The sequence below is a fragment of the Glycine soja genome, chromosome 14 (assembly GCF_004193775.1).
Source record: "Glycine soja cultivar W05 chromosome 14, ASM419377v2, whole genome shotgun sequence".
In the NCBI taxonomy this organism is placed as follows: Eukaryota; Viridiplantae; Streptophyta; class Magnoliopsida; order Fabales; family Fabaceae; genus Glycine; species Glycine soja.
In genome coordinates this window covers 34,660,467-34,679,079 of record NC_041015.1, presented here as the reverse complement: position 1 = coordinate 34,679,079, position 18,613 = coordinate 34,660,467, and the positions used below count along the sequence as shown (strand labels likewise).

Genomic DNA, 18,613 nt, shown 5'->3' with positions numbered 1-18,613 from the left:
CCTCTCTTCATTCTTATTTTTTTCATCTTTTTCATTTTTTTCATTTTATTTTTCTTTTTCTACTTCTTTTTCTTTTTCTTGGTCATTTAATTTCTTTTTCTTGACCATTATTTGTTTTTCTTTTTCCTGATTGCTTTCACCTCTCACATCATCTTTTTTATCATCAATACCTTTCTTTTTAGCAGCTTTCTTCTGGGGCATGACAACACTGTCCTCATCCTCTGCCTCCATAAACCTCTTACTCCTTGTCATCACAGCTTTGCATTCCTCCTTGGGATTCTTTTTTGTATTCGCCACAAAACTGTTGGATGACTTGTCAACTATCTGCTTGGCCAGTTGTCCCACCTGGACCTCAAGGTTTTTCAGTGCTGACTCAGTGCTTTTATGATTTGACATTGTTACTTGCATAAATTGAGTCAAAGTCTCCTCCAGCTTAGTATTCCTTTGAAAGATATTTGGCCCTTGTTGGATTGGCCTATTAGAAGGTCCACCCTGGTCTTTGTTGAATTGATTGCCAGGGTGTGATCTCCACTGTCCTTGTTGGTTATAAGGACCCTGCTGGAAGCCAGAAAATCCTCCTTGAGTATATCCTTGTCTCTATTGATTTTCCATATAGTGAATTTCTTGAGTGTGTTCTTCACTGGGAATACATTGGCCTGTTTCATGAGCCTCACCACAGATGGTACAACCTGCAACCTGCAAAACAAAAGAATGTGTAGGTTGACCAATAGATAGTTTAGTTGGTAACTTACCAAGTGTTTATGTTAAAATCTCAAGTTTCTTAGAAAGCAACTTATTCTGTGCCAATAAAGCGTCATGTGATGATAGTTCTAACAAGTTTTTCTTTGTGGGTTGATGAACTCTGTTGCGCAAAATGGCATGATCATTGGCTGACATATTCTCAATTAGCTCAGTCGCCTCTTCAGAGGTCTTCAACTTTATTTTTCCCCCTGCTGAAGCATTTAGCAGTTGCTTGGTTTGTGGTCTTAGCCCATCTATAAACATATTCAATTGAATTGGCTCCGAGAACCCATGGGTGGGAGTCTTTCTCAATAAACCTTTAAACCTCTCCAACGCTTCACTCAAGGACTCGTCAGGGAATTGATGAAATGAAGAGATTGCAACTTTCCCTTCTGTAGTCTTTGACTCTGGGAAAAATATCTTTAGAAACTTTTCAACAACTTCTTCCCAGGTTTTCAGACTATTACCCTTAAATGAGTGGAGCCACCTTTTTTTGGCTTCTCCTGCCAAGGAAAATGAAAATAAACTGAGTCTAATGGCTTCATTTGGCACACCTGCAATCTTTACAGTGTTACAAATTTCAATGAATGTTGCCAAATGTGCATAGGGGTCCTCATTTGGTAATCCTTGGAATAAGTTCCCCTATATTAAATGAATCAAAGAATGAGGGTAGTTTATGTTGTGAGCTTGCACTTCAGGATGTGCAATGCTAGTAAAGAATTGCGGCACTGAACTGCTTGAATAGTCCTCAAGGGTAACCCTTTGCTAGTGCTCATCTGCCATGGAAATGACTTCTGGCAAATAGGTTGCAGATTCCATTGATGATGGTGAATCAAGTGATGAAAATCAGAAATTTGAGTTTCTTCCTCAAGAATGGACGTTACTGTCCTGTCTTGCAGTAATTTTCTTCTCCTCTCGGCTCTATTCCTTCTCAACGTAGCTTTATTTTCCAAGTCCAGAGGAACTAAATTGCCTATGGGAGATCTATGCATATAAAACACTAACAGAAACAACAGTTATTGAGTTTAAGAGGAAAACAAATATGAATCAAAAGTAAATATTCAAAGTTTATCAAAGAATAAAGAATAGACACCTAGGACTGAACTAACTTTCCTAATAGAAAGAAGTTCCCCGGCAACGGCGCCAAAAACTTGTTCGTTTGCAGCAAGTGCACCGGATCGCGCAAGTAGTATAAAATGGTAAGAACCGAGTATCGAACTCTTGGGGAACTTGTGTAACTTGATAAAGCTACTTTAGTGAATAGGTGTCTAGTATAAAAAGAGATGTGTTTACTATAAACAGGTGTGTAAACTAACTATGAAAAAGGAAAATCACGTGATTAATGATGTGTAAAGACAAGTAGGTGACGCGTTGGTCTTCCTAATAGGTGCCTGATGTTAAAAGGATATTCTCTACTTAACAATGCTCATGTGTTCTATGGTGTCTCCTGAAATGCTAAACCCCGATTCCTCGTGATAGTCTAGCCTAATCTTGATCAGGCATTGTTCGCGGATTCCTCTTGTTGGACTAAACTCGACCAGAACTGCATTAAGACAAACATACAACAACTAGGTTACTGTACCCCGATCCTTCGTGATAATACGATAAACTAGCCCCGTCCTATCCAGTTCTAAGAATCTGACCAGTTTCCACTGTTGAATGATCCTAAAGACACATGCATCTACATGATCAAGGCAAAAGCATGGTAGAATGAAGTTTTGATAGCACAATGAACACACAAAACATCATTCCATTAACTAGATATACAGGTATTTACATCAAGTACCTACAAGGATGAACCAACAGAGGATTTAGCTCTCCATAACTGGGAAGCTTCCTTTACAACAAAGAGAAGAGAAAGAGGAAGGATTGAAGAAATACAAGTGGTGAGGATGTCTCCTCCACCTCTAGAACCTCACAATCACTCACAAACTCATCTCAAGCTCTCAGGATGGCTTCCTCTTCAAGCTCGGTTCTCTACAGGTCTTCACATAGCAAAATCTCTCAAACTCTTTGGAACTTGGACCTTTCTCGCTCTAGAAAACCCTAGACATGCAGAAGCTTCAAGAAAAGGCCCAAACTCCACTCCAAAATCTGACTTCAGGCTTAAATAGGTGGCTTTCTCATTAGTGGATTTCGGCTTAACGTAAGCACAATGAAAGAATTTCCTGAATGCCAAAATAGATTTGGACATTCGCATGATTTGATAAAAGAACAATCCTTGAAACACTGGTTCGATCTGAATGGGGAAACAAACCCCAAGCCTTAGTGTTTACATGGCCACAATGCTTTATGTCTGAGTGTCCACATGGATGTGTGCATGATCAGTTTTGCATGAATTTCTAATAATCATCATCATATGCGTGTCATGGAAATGACTTGGGGCATTCCCTTATTCCTAAGCAACCAATGAAACAAATAGCCCGACCTACATCATGTCTTGCCATTTGTAGGCCTTTTGAGCCAAACCTCAACGTTTTGGCCATAACCTTGACATATGATGGAAATTGCCAAACCTTACCATTGGAAGAGAGAACAGAAGGATCTTCCAAAAGAAGCTTCTTTTGTCCTTTGGGTTGTAAATGTGCATCAAAAGAAAAGAAAATAAAATTAACCAAAGATTGGAGAAAAGAAAAAAAAAATAGAAAAGAAATAAAAAAAATGTACAAAGAGGTTCTTTGTACCAGACAATGTCTGAACAATGTGCAAAATTGTCAAAAGCAAAAAAGGAAAGAAGATAGTGACAGTAACTTGGTTAAAACCTTAGGGATGCGTGAAGCAAACACCTATTTAGTTACAAACCAAATCTTGTATCCATGTTGGTCCCACATCGAACCAAAGAAAAAAAAATAGAAAAGGAAAAGGCCAAGACACCAAAAAGCCAAAGTTTCCACCAAAATCTGGCTTTCTAAAAAGTCCTATTGGTCCATGATTACGCATATTATCTTTGATTTTATAGGAAATGACTTATAAAGTCAAATCATGACTTGTTTGTGGTTCAAAATTAGGATGAAACACTTGACTGTGTGAGATTTTATACACTGAGCGGTTTTCCTCTATTCCTCTATTTTCAATTGGACCCAGTGCTTTCTTCTAATGTTCTTTTAGAGATGAAATGAAAATGTCCCCAAATCTCTTTTGTGGTTATGAGAAATTCTATCAGCATGTTTTCCTTCCCCAGTAGTCACATTGTTTTCCTTCAAAAATATATGTTGCTCTGATCGATTTGGAGGTTTGTATCTTTGCTAAACGTGTTCGCATTTTAGTGAAAGATTTCCAAAGACTATTAAAGTCTTCTTTGCCTTCCATAGACAATCAAGTCCATTGGCACGCTGAGACAAATTATAGTCATCTGCCCTTTTTTGAAGACTTCAATGTCTTTCGATCTAGACTATTAAAGTCTACTTTGCCTTCCAGAGACAATCAAGTCAGTTGCTACACAGAGATAAACTATGGTCATCTGCCCCTTTTCAAAGACTTCAATGTCTTTCGATCAAGACTACAGAAGTCTCTTTTTCCTTCCAGAGACAATCAAGTCCATTGGCACGCAGACACAAATTATGGTCATCTGCCTTTTTTCGAAGACTTCAATGTCTTTTGATCAAGACTAAAGTCTTCTTTGCCTTCCAGAGACAATCAAGTCCGTTGGCACATAGAGACAAATTATGGTCATTTGCTCCTTTTTGAAGACTTCAATGTCTTTCGATCAAGACTATTAAAGTCTTATTTGCCTTCCAAAGACAATCAAGTTCGTTGGCATGCAGAGACAAATTATGGTCATCTACCCCTTTTCGAAGACTTCAATGGCTTTCAATCAAGACTATTATTGTCTCCTTTGCCTTCCAGAGACAATCAAGTTTGTTGGCATGCAAACACCATCATGGTCATCCGTTTTTGTTGTTTTTTAAGACTATTATAGTCTCTTTTGCCTTCCAAAGACAAGCGAGTCCGTTGGCATGCAGAGACAATCATGGTCATCCGTTTTTGTCGTATTTTAATACTTTGCCTTCCAAAGACAAGCAAGTACATTGGCATGTGGAGACAATCATGGTCTTTCGCTTTCGTTGTTTTCAAGACTATTGCAGTCTTCTTTGCCTTCTAGAGACAACCAAGTCCGTTGGCATGCGGAGACCATCATGGTCATCCATTTTTGTTGTTTTTAAAGACTATTACAGTCTCCTTTGCCTTCCAGAGACAAGCGAGTCTATTGGCATGCGGAAACAATCATGGTTATCCATTTTTGTTGTTTTTTAAGACTATTACAGTCTCCTTTGCCTTCCAGAGATAAGCGAGTTTGTTGGCATGCGGAGACAATCATGGTCTTCCACTTTCATTGTTTTCAAGACTATTGCCGCCTCCTTTGCCTTCCAGAGACAATCAAGTCTATTGGCATGCGAAAATCATCATGGTCATCTGTTTTTGTTGTTTTTTAAGACTATTACAGTCTCCTTTGCCTTCCAAAGATAAGCGAGTCCATTGTCATGCGGAGATAATCCTAGTCTTCCACTTTCGTTGTTTTCAAGACTATTGCCGCCTCCTTTGCCTTCCAGAGACAATCAAGTCCGTTGGTATGCGGAGACCATCATGGTAATCCATTTTTGTTGTTTTTTAAGGATATTATAGTCTCCTTTGCCTTCCAGAGACAAGCGAGTTCGTTGGCATGCAGAAACAATCATGGTCTTCCGCTTTCATTGTTTTCAAGACTATTGCAGTCTCCTTTGCCTTCCAGAGACAATCAAGTCCGTTGGCATGCAGAGACAATCATGGTCATTCGTTTTTGTTGTTTTTTAAGACTATTACAGTCTCCTTTTCCTTCTAGAGACAAGCGAGTCTGTTGGCATACGGAGATAATCATGGTCTTCCGCTTTTGTTGTTTTCAAGACTATTGCAGTCTCCTTTTCCTTCCAGAGACAATCAAGTCTGTTGGCATGTGGAAACCATCATGGTCATCCATTTTTGTTTTTTTAAGACTATTACAGTCTCCTTTGCCTTCTAGAGACAAGCAAGTCCGTTGGCATGCGGAGTTAATCGTGGTCATCTATTTTTTTGTTTTTTAAGACTATTATAGTCTCCTTTTCCTTCTAGAGACAAGCAAGTCCGTTGGCATACGGAGACAATCATGGTCATCCATTTTTGCTGTTTTTGAGTCTATTGCAGTCTCCTTTGCCTTCCAAAGACAAGCGAGTCTGTTGGCATGCGGAGACAATCATGGTCATCCGTTTTTGTTGTTTTCGAGAATAATGCAGTCTTCTTTACCTTCCAGAGACAAGTGAGTCTGTTGGCATGCGGAGACAATCATGGTCTTCCGCTTTTGTTGTTTTTCAATACTATCATAGTCTCCTTTGCCTTCCAGAGACAATCGAGTCTGTTGGCATGCAGAGACAATCATGGTCTTCCACTTTCATTCTTTTCAAGACTATTATAGTCTTTCTTGTCTTCCAGAGACAGTCAAGTCCGTTGGCATGCGGAGACAATCATTGTCTTCCGCTCTTTATCTTTTCAAAGACTATTAGAGTATTTCGTCGAGGCTTTAAGGTCTCCCTAAGTTAGCGAGACCTCTAGGTCTTTTTGTTGATATGCCTGATGCCTCTCATGCTTTTTCTTTTGACAGGTTTCACTGATTGGGCAGTTGTCGGTCGGGTGGTGAGATCGCTCGAACAAAATTAGTGTCTTTATCTTTACTTCCATTTTATCTCCAATAAAAGATAAGTAAAGAGGGGCATCTGACATACCTAATTTCATCCGGGGAGGATCGCTGGCCAACATTTGGATTCTTGCTTACCGAATTGAGCTACTTAACACTAATTGTCGCGTAATCCATAGGGTTTTGTGATGTTTCAGAAGGAAATGTTCAAAATGTTCAAAAAGGGGCAAAATGGTAACTTTAGGGACATTTTCCAGCCCCTAGGCCCAGCTAGGCCCACTAGAAAGCTTAGGGATGAAGCAAGCAACTCGCTTGGGTGAGCTGCTGTGCAACCTCCACCCCTTATTTCCTATAACTAGGCATGATCGGCTGCAGGAAAAGTCCAGAACCTGAAATCAACAAGATTTGAGAGAAATTAGTGAGAAGAAGGAGAAAGAAGAAGAAAAATCAAGGTTGAGACGCTTCCGTAACACTTCCGTAACGTTTTCGTGATCGTTCTTCGTCCATTCTTCATCGTTCATCATTCATCGATCGGTTAGTTTTTATTTTTGAAGCTTTGAATTTATTCTATGCGCCCTTAGGTGATGGAAGCTTGCTTGTGGGGCTTCTATGGAGGCTAGATCTTTGAGCTTCAATGGGGTCCTTTAATGGTGATTTTCCACCATGGAGATGTAGCGTAAGACAAAGGAGAAGAGGTGAGAGGAGGCGCCATTCACTAGGGAATAAGCCATGGAAGAAGGAGCTTCACCACCAAGATGAGCCTTGGATAAGAAGCTTGGAGAGGATGCTTCAATGGAGGAAAAGAAAGAGGGAGAGAAAGAGAAAGTGGGGAGCACGAAATTGAAGGAAGAAAAAGGGAGAGAAGTTGAAGTTTGAGTTGTGTCTCACAAGACTCTCATTCATCAAAGTTACAACAAGTGTTACACATGCTTCTATTTATAGACTAGGTAGCTTCCTTGAGAAGCTTTCTTAAAAAACTTCCTTGAGAAGCTTCTTTGAGAAAACTTCCTTGAGAAGCTAGAGTTTAGCTACACACACCCCTCTAATAACTAAGCTCAGCTCCTTGAGAAGCTTTCTTGAGAAGATTCCTAAAGAAGTTAGAGCTTAGCTACACACACCTCTCTAATAGCTAAGCTCACCTCCTTGAGATGAAAACCTAGAGCTTAGTTACACACCCCCTATAATAGCTAAGTTCACCCCCATTCCAAAAATACATGAAAATAAAAAAAAAAAGTTTCTACTACAAAGACTACTCAAAATGCTCTGAAATACAAGGCTAAAACCCTATACTACTAGAATGGCCAAAATACAAGGCCTAAAAGAAGAAAAAAACTTAATCTAATATTTACAAAGAAAAGTGGATCAAACCTTGACCCATGGGCTCAAAAATCTACCCTAAGGTTCACGAGAACCCTAGGGCCTTCTTTAGTAGCTCTTGCCTAATCCTCTTGGAGTCTTCTATCCAATACCCTTGGGGGGTAGGATTGCATCATTAGGGGTCCATCCTTGCTTTCCATGTCTTCATATTCATTCTTCTACCATCGGTGATCTTTTCTCTTTGCTTTAAGCGAGTTTCGACCGATCGTTTAAGCCGTAATCTCACTTAATCACTGTTAAAATGAATTTCAACCGATCGTTTGTGTTGTAATCTCGTTTAATCACCGTTAAAATAAAATTCAACCGATCGTTTGTGTTGTAACCTCAGTTAATCCTTGAAAAATAAGTTTCAACCGATCATTTACTTTGTAAGTCCTCTTTAATGAGTTGAAAAATAACCAAGTGAAACCAAAGCTAAAATCAACTCATAATCAAGCTTTTTTCTACAACAAAATCACTTGAATCCGTTCAAAGGTCCAACACCTTAAACAATCTTTTTTTTTACTTTTATCGGTTAAAACGAACCGTTTAAAAGTCTAAAATCAACACTCCGCATAACTTTCTTGCTTCCGAAAGAACTACGTAGGTCTGAGTTCCTCATTGTAATTGAGGATACGTAGGAGCAAGAGCCCCACTCTTGTCGACCCCAAAAAGATAAAAAAACATAAAAAGGGAAAATAAAATAAAGATTGAAGTCATAATTTTGCACATTTGATTAAAGGTTGTCATCCCTTGAGGCGGACACATGGGGTGCTAATACCTTCCCCGCACGTAGACAACTCTTGAACCTTTTATTCTTAAAATTTGTAGACCATCTTTTGGTTTTTTCTAACATTTTCCTCAAATAAACGTTGGTGGCAACTCCGCGCATTTTCCTTCCTTGGAAGACGTACTCGTGAGCCTCGTGTTGCCCTCTTACCGAAGGGTAGGTTGCGACACCATGGATTGGCTGGAGCTGTCACAAGCTCATCTATACGTATTAAACAACACAGCAAAGGTCATCCCATACATAGATGCTCACAAACAACATGTCACCAGTACTCACCCAAAAATGAACATGATGAGGTTATTGCAAAAGCACAATAGAACTTTCATCAATTGGTTTAGACAAACAATCTTCGCAGATGACAGTGCTTCGAACACATTAAGATTGTTATCTGTTGGTCCAAATTTGAATGTTCCAACTTGGAAGGGATATGATATCAATCATTATTCCTTCTATACAAAGTCACAAGGTGATAAAAGTAGCATGCAAAATAGTGGGGTGACTGTTGATGGTCAATCGGATCACTTTTGTAGTGTTTCAGATAACAATCACATTCAAGCATCCATGCCTTACTATGGAGTCATTGAAGATATTTGGGAGCTTGATTACGATCAATTTAGAGTGCCTCTCTTCAAGTGTCAATGGGTAAATGGAAATACCGGTGTGCGTCAAGACAAAATGGGATTTACTTTAGTAGACTTTCAAAAGGTAGGTTACAAGGACAACCCATTCATTATGGCAACGCAAGCTAGGTAGGTGTTTTATGTACAAGATCCCTGTGACTCTAGATGGTTAGTGGTTTTACAAGGGAGAAAAATTTCTATCGGTCACCATATTGATGGTTCAACACTTGATATCAGCGACATGCCGCCTTTCTCCCAACAAAGGCCTTTGATTAATGATGAACATGAAGAGGATGATGTACATGCAAATCGTATTGATCATGACAAAGGTTTATGGGAGAACATTCCTACATAACTGCGTAAGCACAAAGTTATGTATACAAATTGCATCTCGCATAATTGTAATGCATTTATTTATTTGGATATTTATAACTTAATGCTTATATGTTGTTTACATAACTCACTATGTCCTAACTGAATTTGGTTTATTTGTGCAGAGTCATGGCAACACCCTCAAGGTCCCATCCACATTCAGATAATCCTCCCGAGGTTACTTCAAGGAGGACTAGACAATCCACCAGGCTAAGAAGGCTGATTGTTAGAAGCTTGGATCAGCCACGACCAATTGTTAACGTCAATCCTGCAACTGGGAGAGGATCAAGCCCCCATAAAGAAAAGTTTCATAGTTATCTTGGGGTTGTGGCACGAGAAAAAATTCCTATTGTCCCCTCCAATTGGAATCTTGTCCTGGACTCTTTAAAGAACCTAATATGGGATGATATTTTGGTAAGTGCATTTAAGTACATGTATGTATAACATTGTCTTTAACTCAGTTTAAAAATTAATCATTCACTTACTGCTACATAACAATTTTGATGTGCAGGGCAAATTTGACATCCCTGAAGGTGACAATGCGAAAAAGAAGGTGATGTCAACAATCGCAACTAGATGGAGGAATTTTAAGTCTTCCTTGACGACTAAATTTGTTTATGCCGACAATAAGGGTCAACAAATACATGATCCTACTGTGAAGTATGGTCTTGATCCAGCTACATGGGCCAAATTTGCAAAAAGCCGACAAACCCCTAATTGGGCAGGTTTGCTTAAGTACATTTGTATTTCAAAATGAATTAAGTCTGATTTTTGTTGTTATCTAATATTTGGAAATTGTTGCCTGTGTTTGTAAGGGAATATGGAAAAAGGCGCAGGAAATTAAAAAATACAATGACTGCCCCCACTTACTGTCTTAGGGGAGTTATGATCTTCTTGAAAAAAAAACTTATGGACGAGAAGAGGAAGACACAAGAACATGAAGCTGAGTTTACTGAAAATCCATCAAAGAGCGTGGACCCTCCATCGCCCGTGTCAATACATGTCAAGTGGAAGATGGCCCGCACAAAGTGTTATGGGCAGATGACCTCTGCAGTGGCACAACAAATATCAGACAAAAAAATTGTGAGTTAATGTGTCGTTTGTTCAAAGTCGAAGTCAAATTATTGTTTTATAACAATGAACTTTGAAATGTAAATCCATATTGTGTTTGCTCATAGGATTATTTAGAGGAACAAATGATGCAAGGCAGCTTTGTTTCGCATGGTCATGAGGACATACAGAATATTGTTATTGGCCGACCTAAGCATCCAGGCCGTGTTCGTGTCGTAAGGATAGGTGTCACAATCAGCCAATACTTTGGACAAGCCTCACGTGGCTCCAACACTTCGTCCGCATCAATCACCCAACAATAATTGGCTGACATCATCAGTAACCTCAAGGATGAGAGGAGGAAAGAGGTGGAACAGGAAAACAAGCACCTATAGGAGGCGTGGAGGAGGAAAGTAGAATAGGAAAACAAACACAGTTTGGAGATAATTAAATAAGAGTTAAAAGAAGCAATAAAAATAGAGTTATCCCAAATTGCATCACATCACTCACCCCCAGTTGAGGCGCCAGATATATAGCTTTTAGTTGCACGTGTGAGCACGAAGGGGAGTTGTGCTGAAGCTGAGACAAATTCATTAGGTAAAGAGCCTTCTGATGTTTGTGTGGATCTTGTGGGCTTGTACATAGTTGCTGAACAGAGTACTCGGCTAGTGGTGTTGGGAAAAGTGTATGACAATTCATCCACCGTACACAATGTCCCTTATGCAGATGGTGTGCTTAGGGTGAGTGTTGTCATAGTTTACAATGGTGACGCTCAAGTCCCTTTTTCGACGTCAGAGGTTCAGTTTATGAGACAAGCCATTGGCACATTCGTCGGATGGCCGAGACATCTTGTAAAAGTTGTATATGATGAGGCTTTTTCTTTTCCCTCTGAATGCATTACTTTTTTTGTCATTATGAAATAAAATTAGAGTAATTTTTATTTTCATTAACCATGTAGGATTCACAGAAGGGTGTCCCGAAGTCGGTTGGACCTACTGAAAGTGGAAATGCAATGGCTGCAATTGATCCATTGGGAGAAATTGGTTAAGAACTTGTTTGAAGTTTACCAAAAGCCAATCGAGTTGTCGTGGGATGGGACAAAATTTGGGATAGCTAATTCAAAAGATGGGTTTTTTCAACACACATGTAGATGTTACTGAAATCATTTTAGGTGACAAATGTTTGAACATATCTATACTACAATTGTGGATGATGTAAGTAAATTACATCTTCTAATTTAAGTCATAATTAGTCTTCCTTACAATATATGCTTAACAATATTCATGTCAAATGTTTCAAACAGGTTTATGAATGATTGGAGGGCAAGCTTAGGTTATGGTTCAGTATATGGTTTCCTTGAACCGCAGTCTATACACCACGCAAAGGACAAACGTGAAGAATGTCAACAATACATAGAAACGTGGGTCAAGGAATCACATCAACAACTGTACTTAGGACCTTACTTGAATCAGTAAGTGAAATTGGATGTGGTGTATAGTCAGCAATGGTTTGAAGAATGAATGGAACAAGGTATGCATACTATAACAATAACTAATTTGTTACTTTGGTATCAAATCCTACCTCAATGGTTGATGTATGACACTAATTTCATATTTACAATTTTGTAGTGGTTTTGAGATGGAACAACATTAGACAATGACGCCATGATGACACTACGCAAGAAATGGGCAGCCTATTTTCTAAAACATAAAAACATGGAAGTTAGAAAAATTTAGATGACATAGGAAGATTTTTGTTTGGAACTTAACATTTTCATTGTTTACGTTATAAAGAATTATGGTCAATTGACATTTAATTCAGCATTTTTATATAATTATTTGTTAATAATTATGTGGACCAAAGTCATTGTACAATTTTTTGTGGTTGTGATTTGTACTTATCCCGATAGGATAAGTGTTTTTGTTGTGGCACACTAATTGGGTGCAGGTTATCGTTATCCGCATTATGGTAGTCCTATTGACAATAAATCTAACAAGAACAAAAAAATAGCACATATACTGGCATTGATTTGATTTGTTAACATTCCCTCACTTATTTTTTATCAATATCTTTGTGTGTGCCTGTTTGTCTATTGTTGCATGTAATAAGCTTACATCCACAATAATTTTTTTTTTTCTGAAGGAACATTGAGTCAACAAATAGTAGCATTCTATCTTTTGATTCCACTATATTTCTAGTCCACTACTTGGATCCCTTTTGAAATTGAAACTTGTTAATTAACAAACTGTAATGATTAAGTTTACTTTAGATATCATTTGGAGTAGAAATCATGTTGGTTTGGCTCCTTCTGAATTAGCCCTGGCTATAGAGAGGCATGTGTTGGATTGTGGTTCAATTGATAATGTTGGCACTGCCGGTAGGTTATTATTGAAGTGGCTCGATTAATCTAGAACTTCCATTTAAGCAACCTCTTTTAATTTTACAAGGTATCTTGGAACTGCATCTTGGAGCAATCAACAACATCCCCAACAAATGTCACCTAGAAATTGGTATGTATTTACAGGACAACTTTGGTTGAACCAGGCATTCTTATAATGTTTAATTACAACTGGTTTTACCATGCAAAAATTGTTTCCTTATGTTTGTTAAGAATTGTTTGCTTCTTTTTTTCTATACCTAATGGATAATTCCAGTTAGGAATCAACTATTAATCTCAATTGAAAAGCTCCCATAGGCTAGAAGTTAATCCAAAAGGGGCCTAATGATGCATATTGCCAAATATCTTACTTTCTATAGATAATGATTGACATTTGAACATTATGAAGCAACTCAATTTTACTGAAAATTTTCTTTTATAGAAGTTTTCTAAGAGCAAAGGTATCGGGGTATTTGGTAAAGATGTGAAAGATACTAACATTCCAGTTGAAGTATGGAGATATTACTTGCTAACAAATAGGCCCGAGATAATTCTATTTTAAACATACTTTAACCATTTTTGTTTTACCTTTCTTGTCTCTTGAGAAACATTAATGGATATTCTATTCTCTCCCCATTTATTAAATCTTTGAATCTGATTATGCATTGTAGGTATCAGATACATTATTTACATGGCCTGACTTGCACGCTAAATTAAATAGTGACTTGCTGAATAATTTGGGCAACTTCATCAACCGAGTTTTGAGTTTTATTGGCAAACCTGCAAGTTGGTCGAACTCTTTCGTCATTTTCTCTTCAAGTGTCGACTGATTAGCTGCTACAAATCCTTAGAGATTACATTAATTACTACTATGACTATATCTTGGGACTATTGATTAATAGTTGTCTTTGAAATTTTTTGGAATAGCTAAAGATCTATACCTATTACTTTCTTCGTTATTCTGCTATTATTAAAGTTATTTCATTTGTTGCTTCTTCTTGTTTAATGCACACATTACTTTGTCTTGTAAAGGTCGAGGATATGATTATGTTATTCCCTCTATTCCTAATGATGTCAGTGGCGACTCCCATATTCAGAGCAAAATATTTGCTGATAAATTAGTATGTGTTACTTTATAAAATATTAGGTTGTAATTATTCGGTATTGTTACAGACACAAGAGACATTGATGAGGAAAGAAGAAATAAAGTGGTTGACAAAATTCATCAATCAGCAATTAAAATAACCAAAACACGAGGTGTCAAGTTCTCTCATTTCCGTGTCATCAATCAGGATCCACTATCCCTTTCTAATGAAGCAGTCATGAAGGCAGTAGAGACTGCAACAAAAGAACTAAACTTGACAAGCAAGTTGATGATTAGTAGAGCCTATCATGATTCATTGCTTATGGCCAGGTAATCTAGAGAGAGAGAGGTGACATGTTAGTAGACTTGTTGGACTGGTCTTGCACATATGCCCTATAATTTTAATGGTTCCAAACATATAGTAGCTTAACAAATCTTTATTAATTGGCATAATTTAATCTAATTATATTATGTTACAAGAAACATACAGTGCTTTGCTCTCATATGAATTGAATATATGCTGCTCATGTAAATTATTTAATTGCAGGTTGTCTCCAATGGGCATGATTTTCATTCCATGGTACAAAGGTATGTACTGCTGCTTTTTTTTATGTGTATGTGTACGCACGTGCTATGTGCTCTGATGTGACACCACCATCAACATTGTTTGTGTAATTAATAGCCAAAACATGGGGAACCAAATGCAGCTACATGTTCCTTCTATAATAACATTTTATGTATGAACACTAATTGAAAAGTAGACCTCTAATAATGTAAATAAACATCCAATGAATGAATTCAGAATATAGACACATTGCACAAGTTTTTCATGTTAAATTTGACATGACAAAAACACTCATAGCCTTTGGTCCCCATCCTACCACACCTAAAGCTTGGCTGGAAAACCCAATTTGACCCGTTCAGGGTTAGACTTTCCCCAAGATGTAAATGGAGGGCACTGAGTTGGTTTGGGGGCAACGAGCCCAACCTCACCTTGTTGCTATTAATTGTTCAATGTAGATATGCCTTTTAGTTTCAAATTTGATAGAGCTGAATGATATGAAAAAATGTTTTTTTTTCTTCCTAAAAACCTTTATAAGGAAAGGAATTTCTTAATATTCTTTTTATTGTTTTTGCAGGGTACAACCATAAGCCTAAAGAGTTTGCCACCATTGAAGATATGTCAAATGGTGTAAACGTATCGGCGCTCACCCTAGCCAAATTGTCCAGTCAATAACATCCTTTGTAATGAGTTTATGTGGATTATCATTATACAAAAAGGACATGCAATTTATTTCTGTTACAGCCAAATGATTAAATAATTTCAAATTTTGGATATACCCCTTTTAATCTATTAGAATGAGGGGTTGAACCATTCAATGTGAAAAGTGGATATATAAGAATGGTTTTCTAGAATGGTTATTGATGTTGATAATCAGATTAACCCAACATGTATTATAGTATGTACTACAACATTCTATTTTTCTAATAGCAACATGATAATTTTGTTCTCCTACTTGACTTAATTTGTTTGACTTGCGCCTCTAGCTACCTAACATGATTTTTTCTTTACATTACATGTATTGGTATGTAATGTCATTACCTTAATTTTTGCCTAGTTGTGTGGTCTGAAAATGATACTAAATGTGATAAAATTATAGGTGGTTGTGAAAATAATCAGGCCATAAAAAAAAATAACCTTTCTACAATGGTTCTGCCAAAACCTGTCGTAGAATGTGGCACATTCTATGACGGTCGTGTCAACAGACCCGTCGTAGAATGTGACACATTCTAAGACGAGTTTGTGTACGCGACCATATTAGAATGTGCCGTATTCTACAACGAGTTGTGAACCGTTGTCGTAGATGGGTTGACATTCTACGATGGTTGTTACAACGATGGTTAAAAACCAACATCGAATGTGCTACATTATTGATGTAGAATCGGTATTATGTAGTAGTGGAAAGCCTAAGATTCCAATTTTTTTTTAAATAATACAGAATCCAGATCCCCATTCCCTAGATCAACCAATGAATTAAGTTCCCTAGATCTAGTTAAAAAGATTGATAAAGAAAGATTAAAAATCACTTATTCCAAATATGTGGAAGCAAAACTGAAAAGTTGAAGGAGTCAGATGGAAAAAGTTCTTCTATAGTAATCTGGTCTTTTAAAGTGCACAAACTAGTGGGTTTATTGGGTTTCTATTGCAGTAGTGGTGCTATTCGCTGCTACTGATAACTATGTAACAGAACAACATCCACATTTTAACACCCCTACCAGGTTGTAACACCCCATTTTTCATAAAATAAATTAAAAATAATTTTATTTAAAAATAAATAGAGTTTTAGAAAAATAATGAAGTTTTTATAATTAAATAAATAAGGAGAAATAATCATACTAATTAAAATAATAGTTTTAAGGCAAATAAAATAAATGTATGTCCTTAAAAAATGTTTTATTTATTCATTTGATAGGGAGTAAAATAGAACTTCTTTTTATATAATGATAAAATGAAGAAACAAATAGAGTAAATAATAAGCCTTGAGTACCCTAGTTATAAATAGAGATATGTTTGGTCAATTTTCACATTGGCACGTCTCTATGCTTCCTCTTCCTTTAGCAGGTTCAAAATGCATTTCCGCACATCCACCCTATTGGGATTTGCAAAATAATGTCTGTGGAGGGAAAAATTCTCACCACACGCAGACAATGAACTCAAGGCTACAATCTTTTCTCCTTTTCTCTAACGCTTGAAAATCCTAATAGAGCAAACAGAGGAAAAGCTTGAGGAATCATAGGGAACCGCTAGAGACGCCGCTATCTCTGTGGACTGCACACATGAGCCCACTTAATGGTAAGGTATGAGTTTATCGCAATTGGGGTTAGAATGAACATGTGTAGGGATCCTTAGAGGATCAAATTGGAATTTATTTTGGGATGTTTTATTGTATTTTAATTCTTCATGTATGATTATAATTACGAGATTGTAATATTGAGATCATGAAATTGTGATTAAAATTGTGTGTAAGTGATAAATTGAATATGTGATTAATTATGAGATAACATGTTGCTTTGAGATCATAACATTGTTATTGAGATTGAGTATAAGTGCAAAGTTGAACATGCGTTGATTTATGAGATACATGTAAACATGTGATGGTGGATTTTGACCTTGTGATATGTTAAAATTGTGGACATGAAATTTAGTTGTGAATAAGTGTGTGGTTAACACTTGATGTGACAATACTTGTGTTGTGAGCTGTGAATTATACAATAACCCAACTCGTGTTTACCTTGAGAAAAGTGTTTATTCACAGTGTTAAAAGGAAAAGTGTAGGATTCCTAGTTAGGAACCTAAAGTGTTAAATTGTAATACAATGTGTTAAACGTGTTTGAAACACTAGTGTGAGGTCGTGCGTATTCTATAATTCATGAGTAGTATCTGCGTGTAAAAATTGTTTTAGGGGTTGAACCTGAATCAGGAAGATGAGGCCTTAATGGATCTTTCAGAGTCTAGGCCTTGGGGGTAAAGACACTTAGTTTGAGTGCTCCTTTAAGCCTATGTTGATTCCATATGGTAGGAGCATTCTCGCAAAACAGAGTGACCTTGACTAGTCACCTTATGATTTTACTTAGTGAGAGTGACCTGACATACCCATTGTGTGGTGTGTCTTGTTATATACTCCTAAGTGCCCCAGTGTGGTTTTTCACTGACATGGTACCACATTGCATATAGGCTTGAGTTTTAGTATAAATGTTGCATAATGCATGTGAATTGTTTATTATGAAATTAATGAGTGTTTTTACGTCTTGACTCGAGTGTGTGATTCATGTGTAACATGATTGGTGATTGAAAAATAAATTTTAAATGATAAGTGGTGAAGTAATATGGATTGTATTAAGTTGAGCTAAGTTATAAATACTTCTATAATTTATATTGATTGTGTCTTTGTTTATCTTTATGTTAGATAGGAATGTGATAGCTCACTCCCTGTGCATTGTTTGTGTTTAGATCCTATGATGATCTCAAACTTTGTGTTCTTGGTAGCAAATGGTTAGGTGGATGACTTTAAAGAACCTTGTGCTAGAGGACGTTGAGACACAATGCTTTGATAGAATGTGACACTGGACATGGGTTTCTATATTAATTGCATCATGTTTTGGATGACTTGTTTTGAGCCGAAATAATTTTGTTATTTATTTGGACAAGTTCTATTATGATATTAGAAAAGTGAATGTGAATCTTTTACTCTTTTGAAATGTTTTTATTTAAATGTGTTTTAAAACATTTAATTAATTCCTCATTCCTATTTCTTTTATTATTAGTACATATATGTGTGGGGTAGAGGATGTCACAAGCAGCGGATTGAACAAGCAAAATTAGACAACAAGTAGGGAATCAATTACCGAATCATTAGTTCATATTAGATCCACTTCAACTCTATTAGAGATGGTATATCTGAGGGAGCTTCTTCAACAACATTATCACCTTCTTTAGGCTTTTTCTTTTCTTTTGAAACATCAGCATCAAACACTCTCGTATGGGATCTGCTTCTCGTCATTCCTCGTCGCCATTTTC

The 18,613-nt window shown here is 37.1% G+C and overlaps 1 protein-coding gene across 2 annotated transcripts; it reads left to right on the top strand.

Moving 5' to 3' along the window:
- The first annotated feature begins 12,597 nt into the window (after window positions 1-12,597).
- On the top strand, window positions 12,598-15,339 carry LOC114383107 (ureidoglycolate hydrolase-like). Of its 2 annotated transcripts, none has more exons than XR_003660404.1 (5): window positions 12,598-12,950; window positions 13,021-13,083; window positions 13,622-14,364; window positions 14,582-14,622; window positions 15,174-15,339. XR_003660404.1 is itself a non-coding variant. In XM_028342701.1 (5 exons), the coding sequence occupies exons 1-5, from the start codon at window positions 12,824-12,826 to the stop codon at window positions 15,269-15,271; spliced, it is 570 nt and encodes a 189-aa protein (XP_028198502.1). In that variant the 5' UTR covers window positions 12,598-12,823; the 3' UTR covers window positions 15,272-15,339. The 2 variants fall into 2 exon arrangements, 1 of the variants encoding a protein (XP_028198502.1); XM_028342701.1 differs by having other exon boundaries at window positions 14,124-14,364.
- The last annotated feature ends 3,274 nt before the right edge of the window (window positions 15,340-18,613 follow it).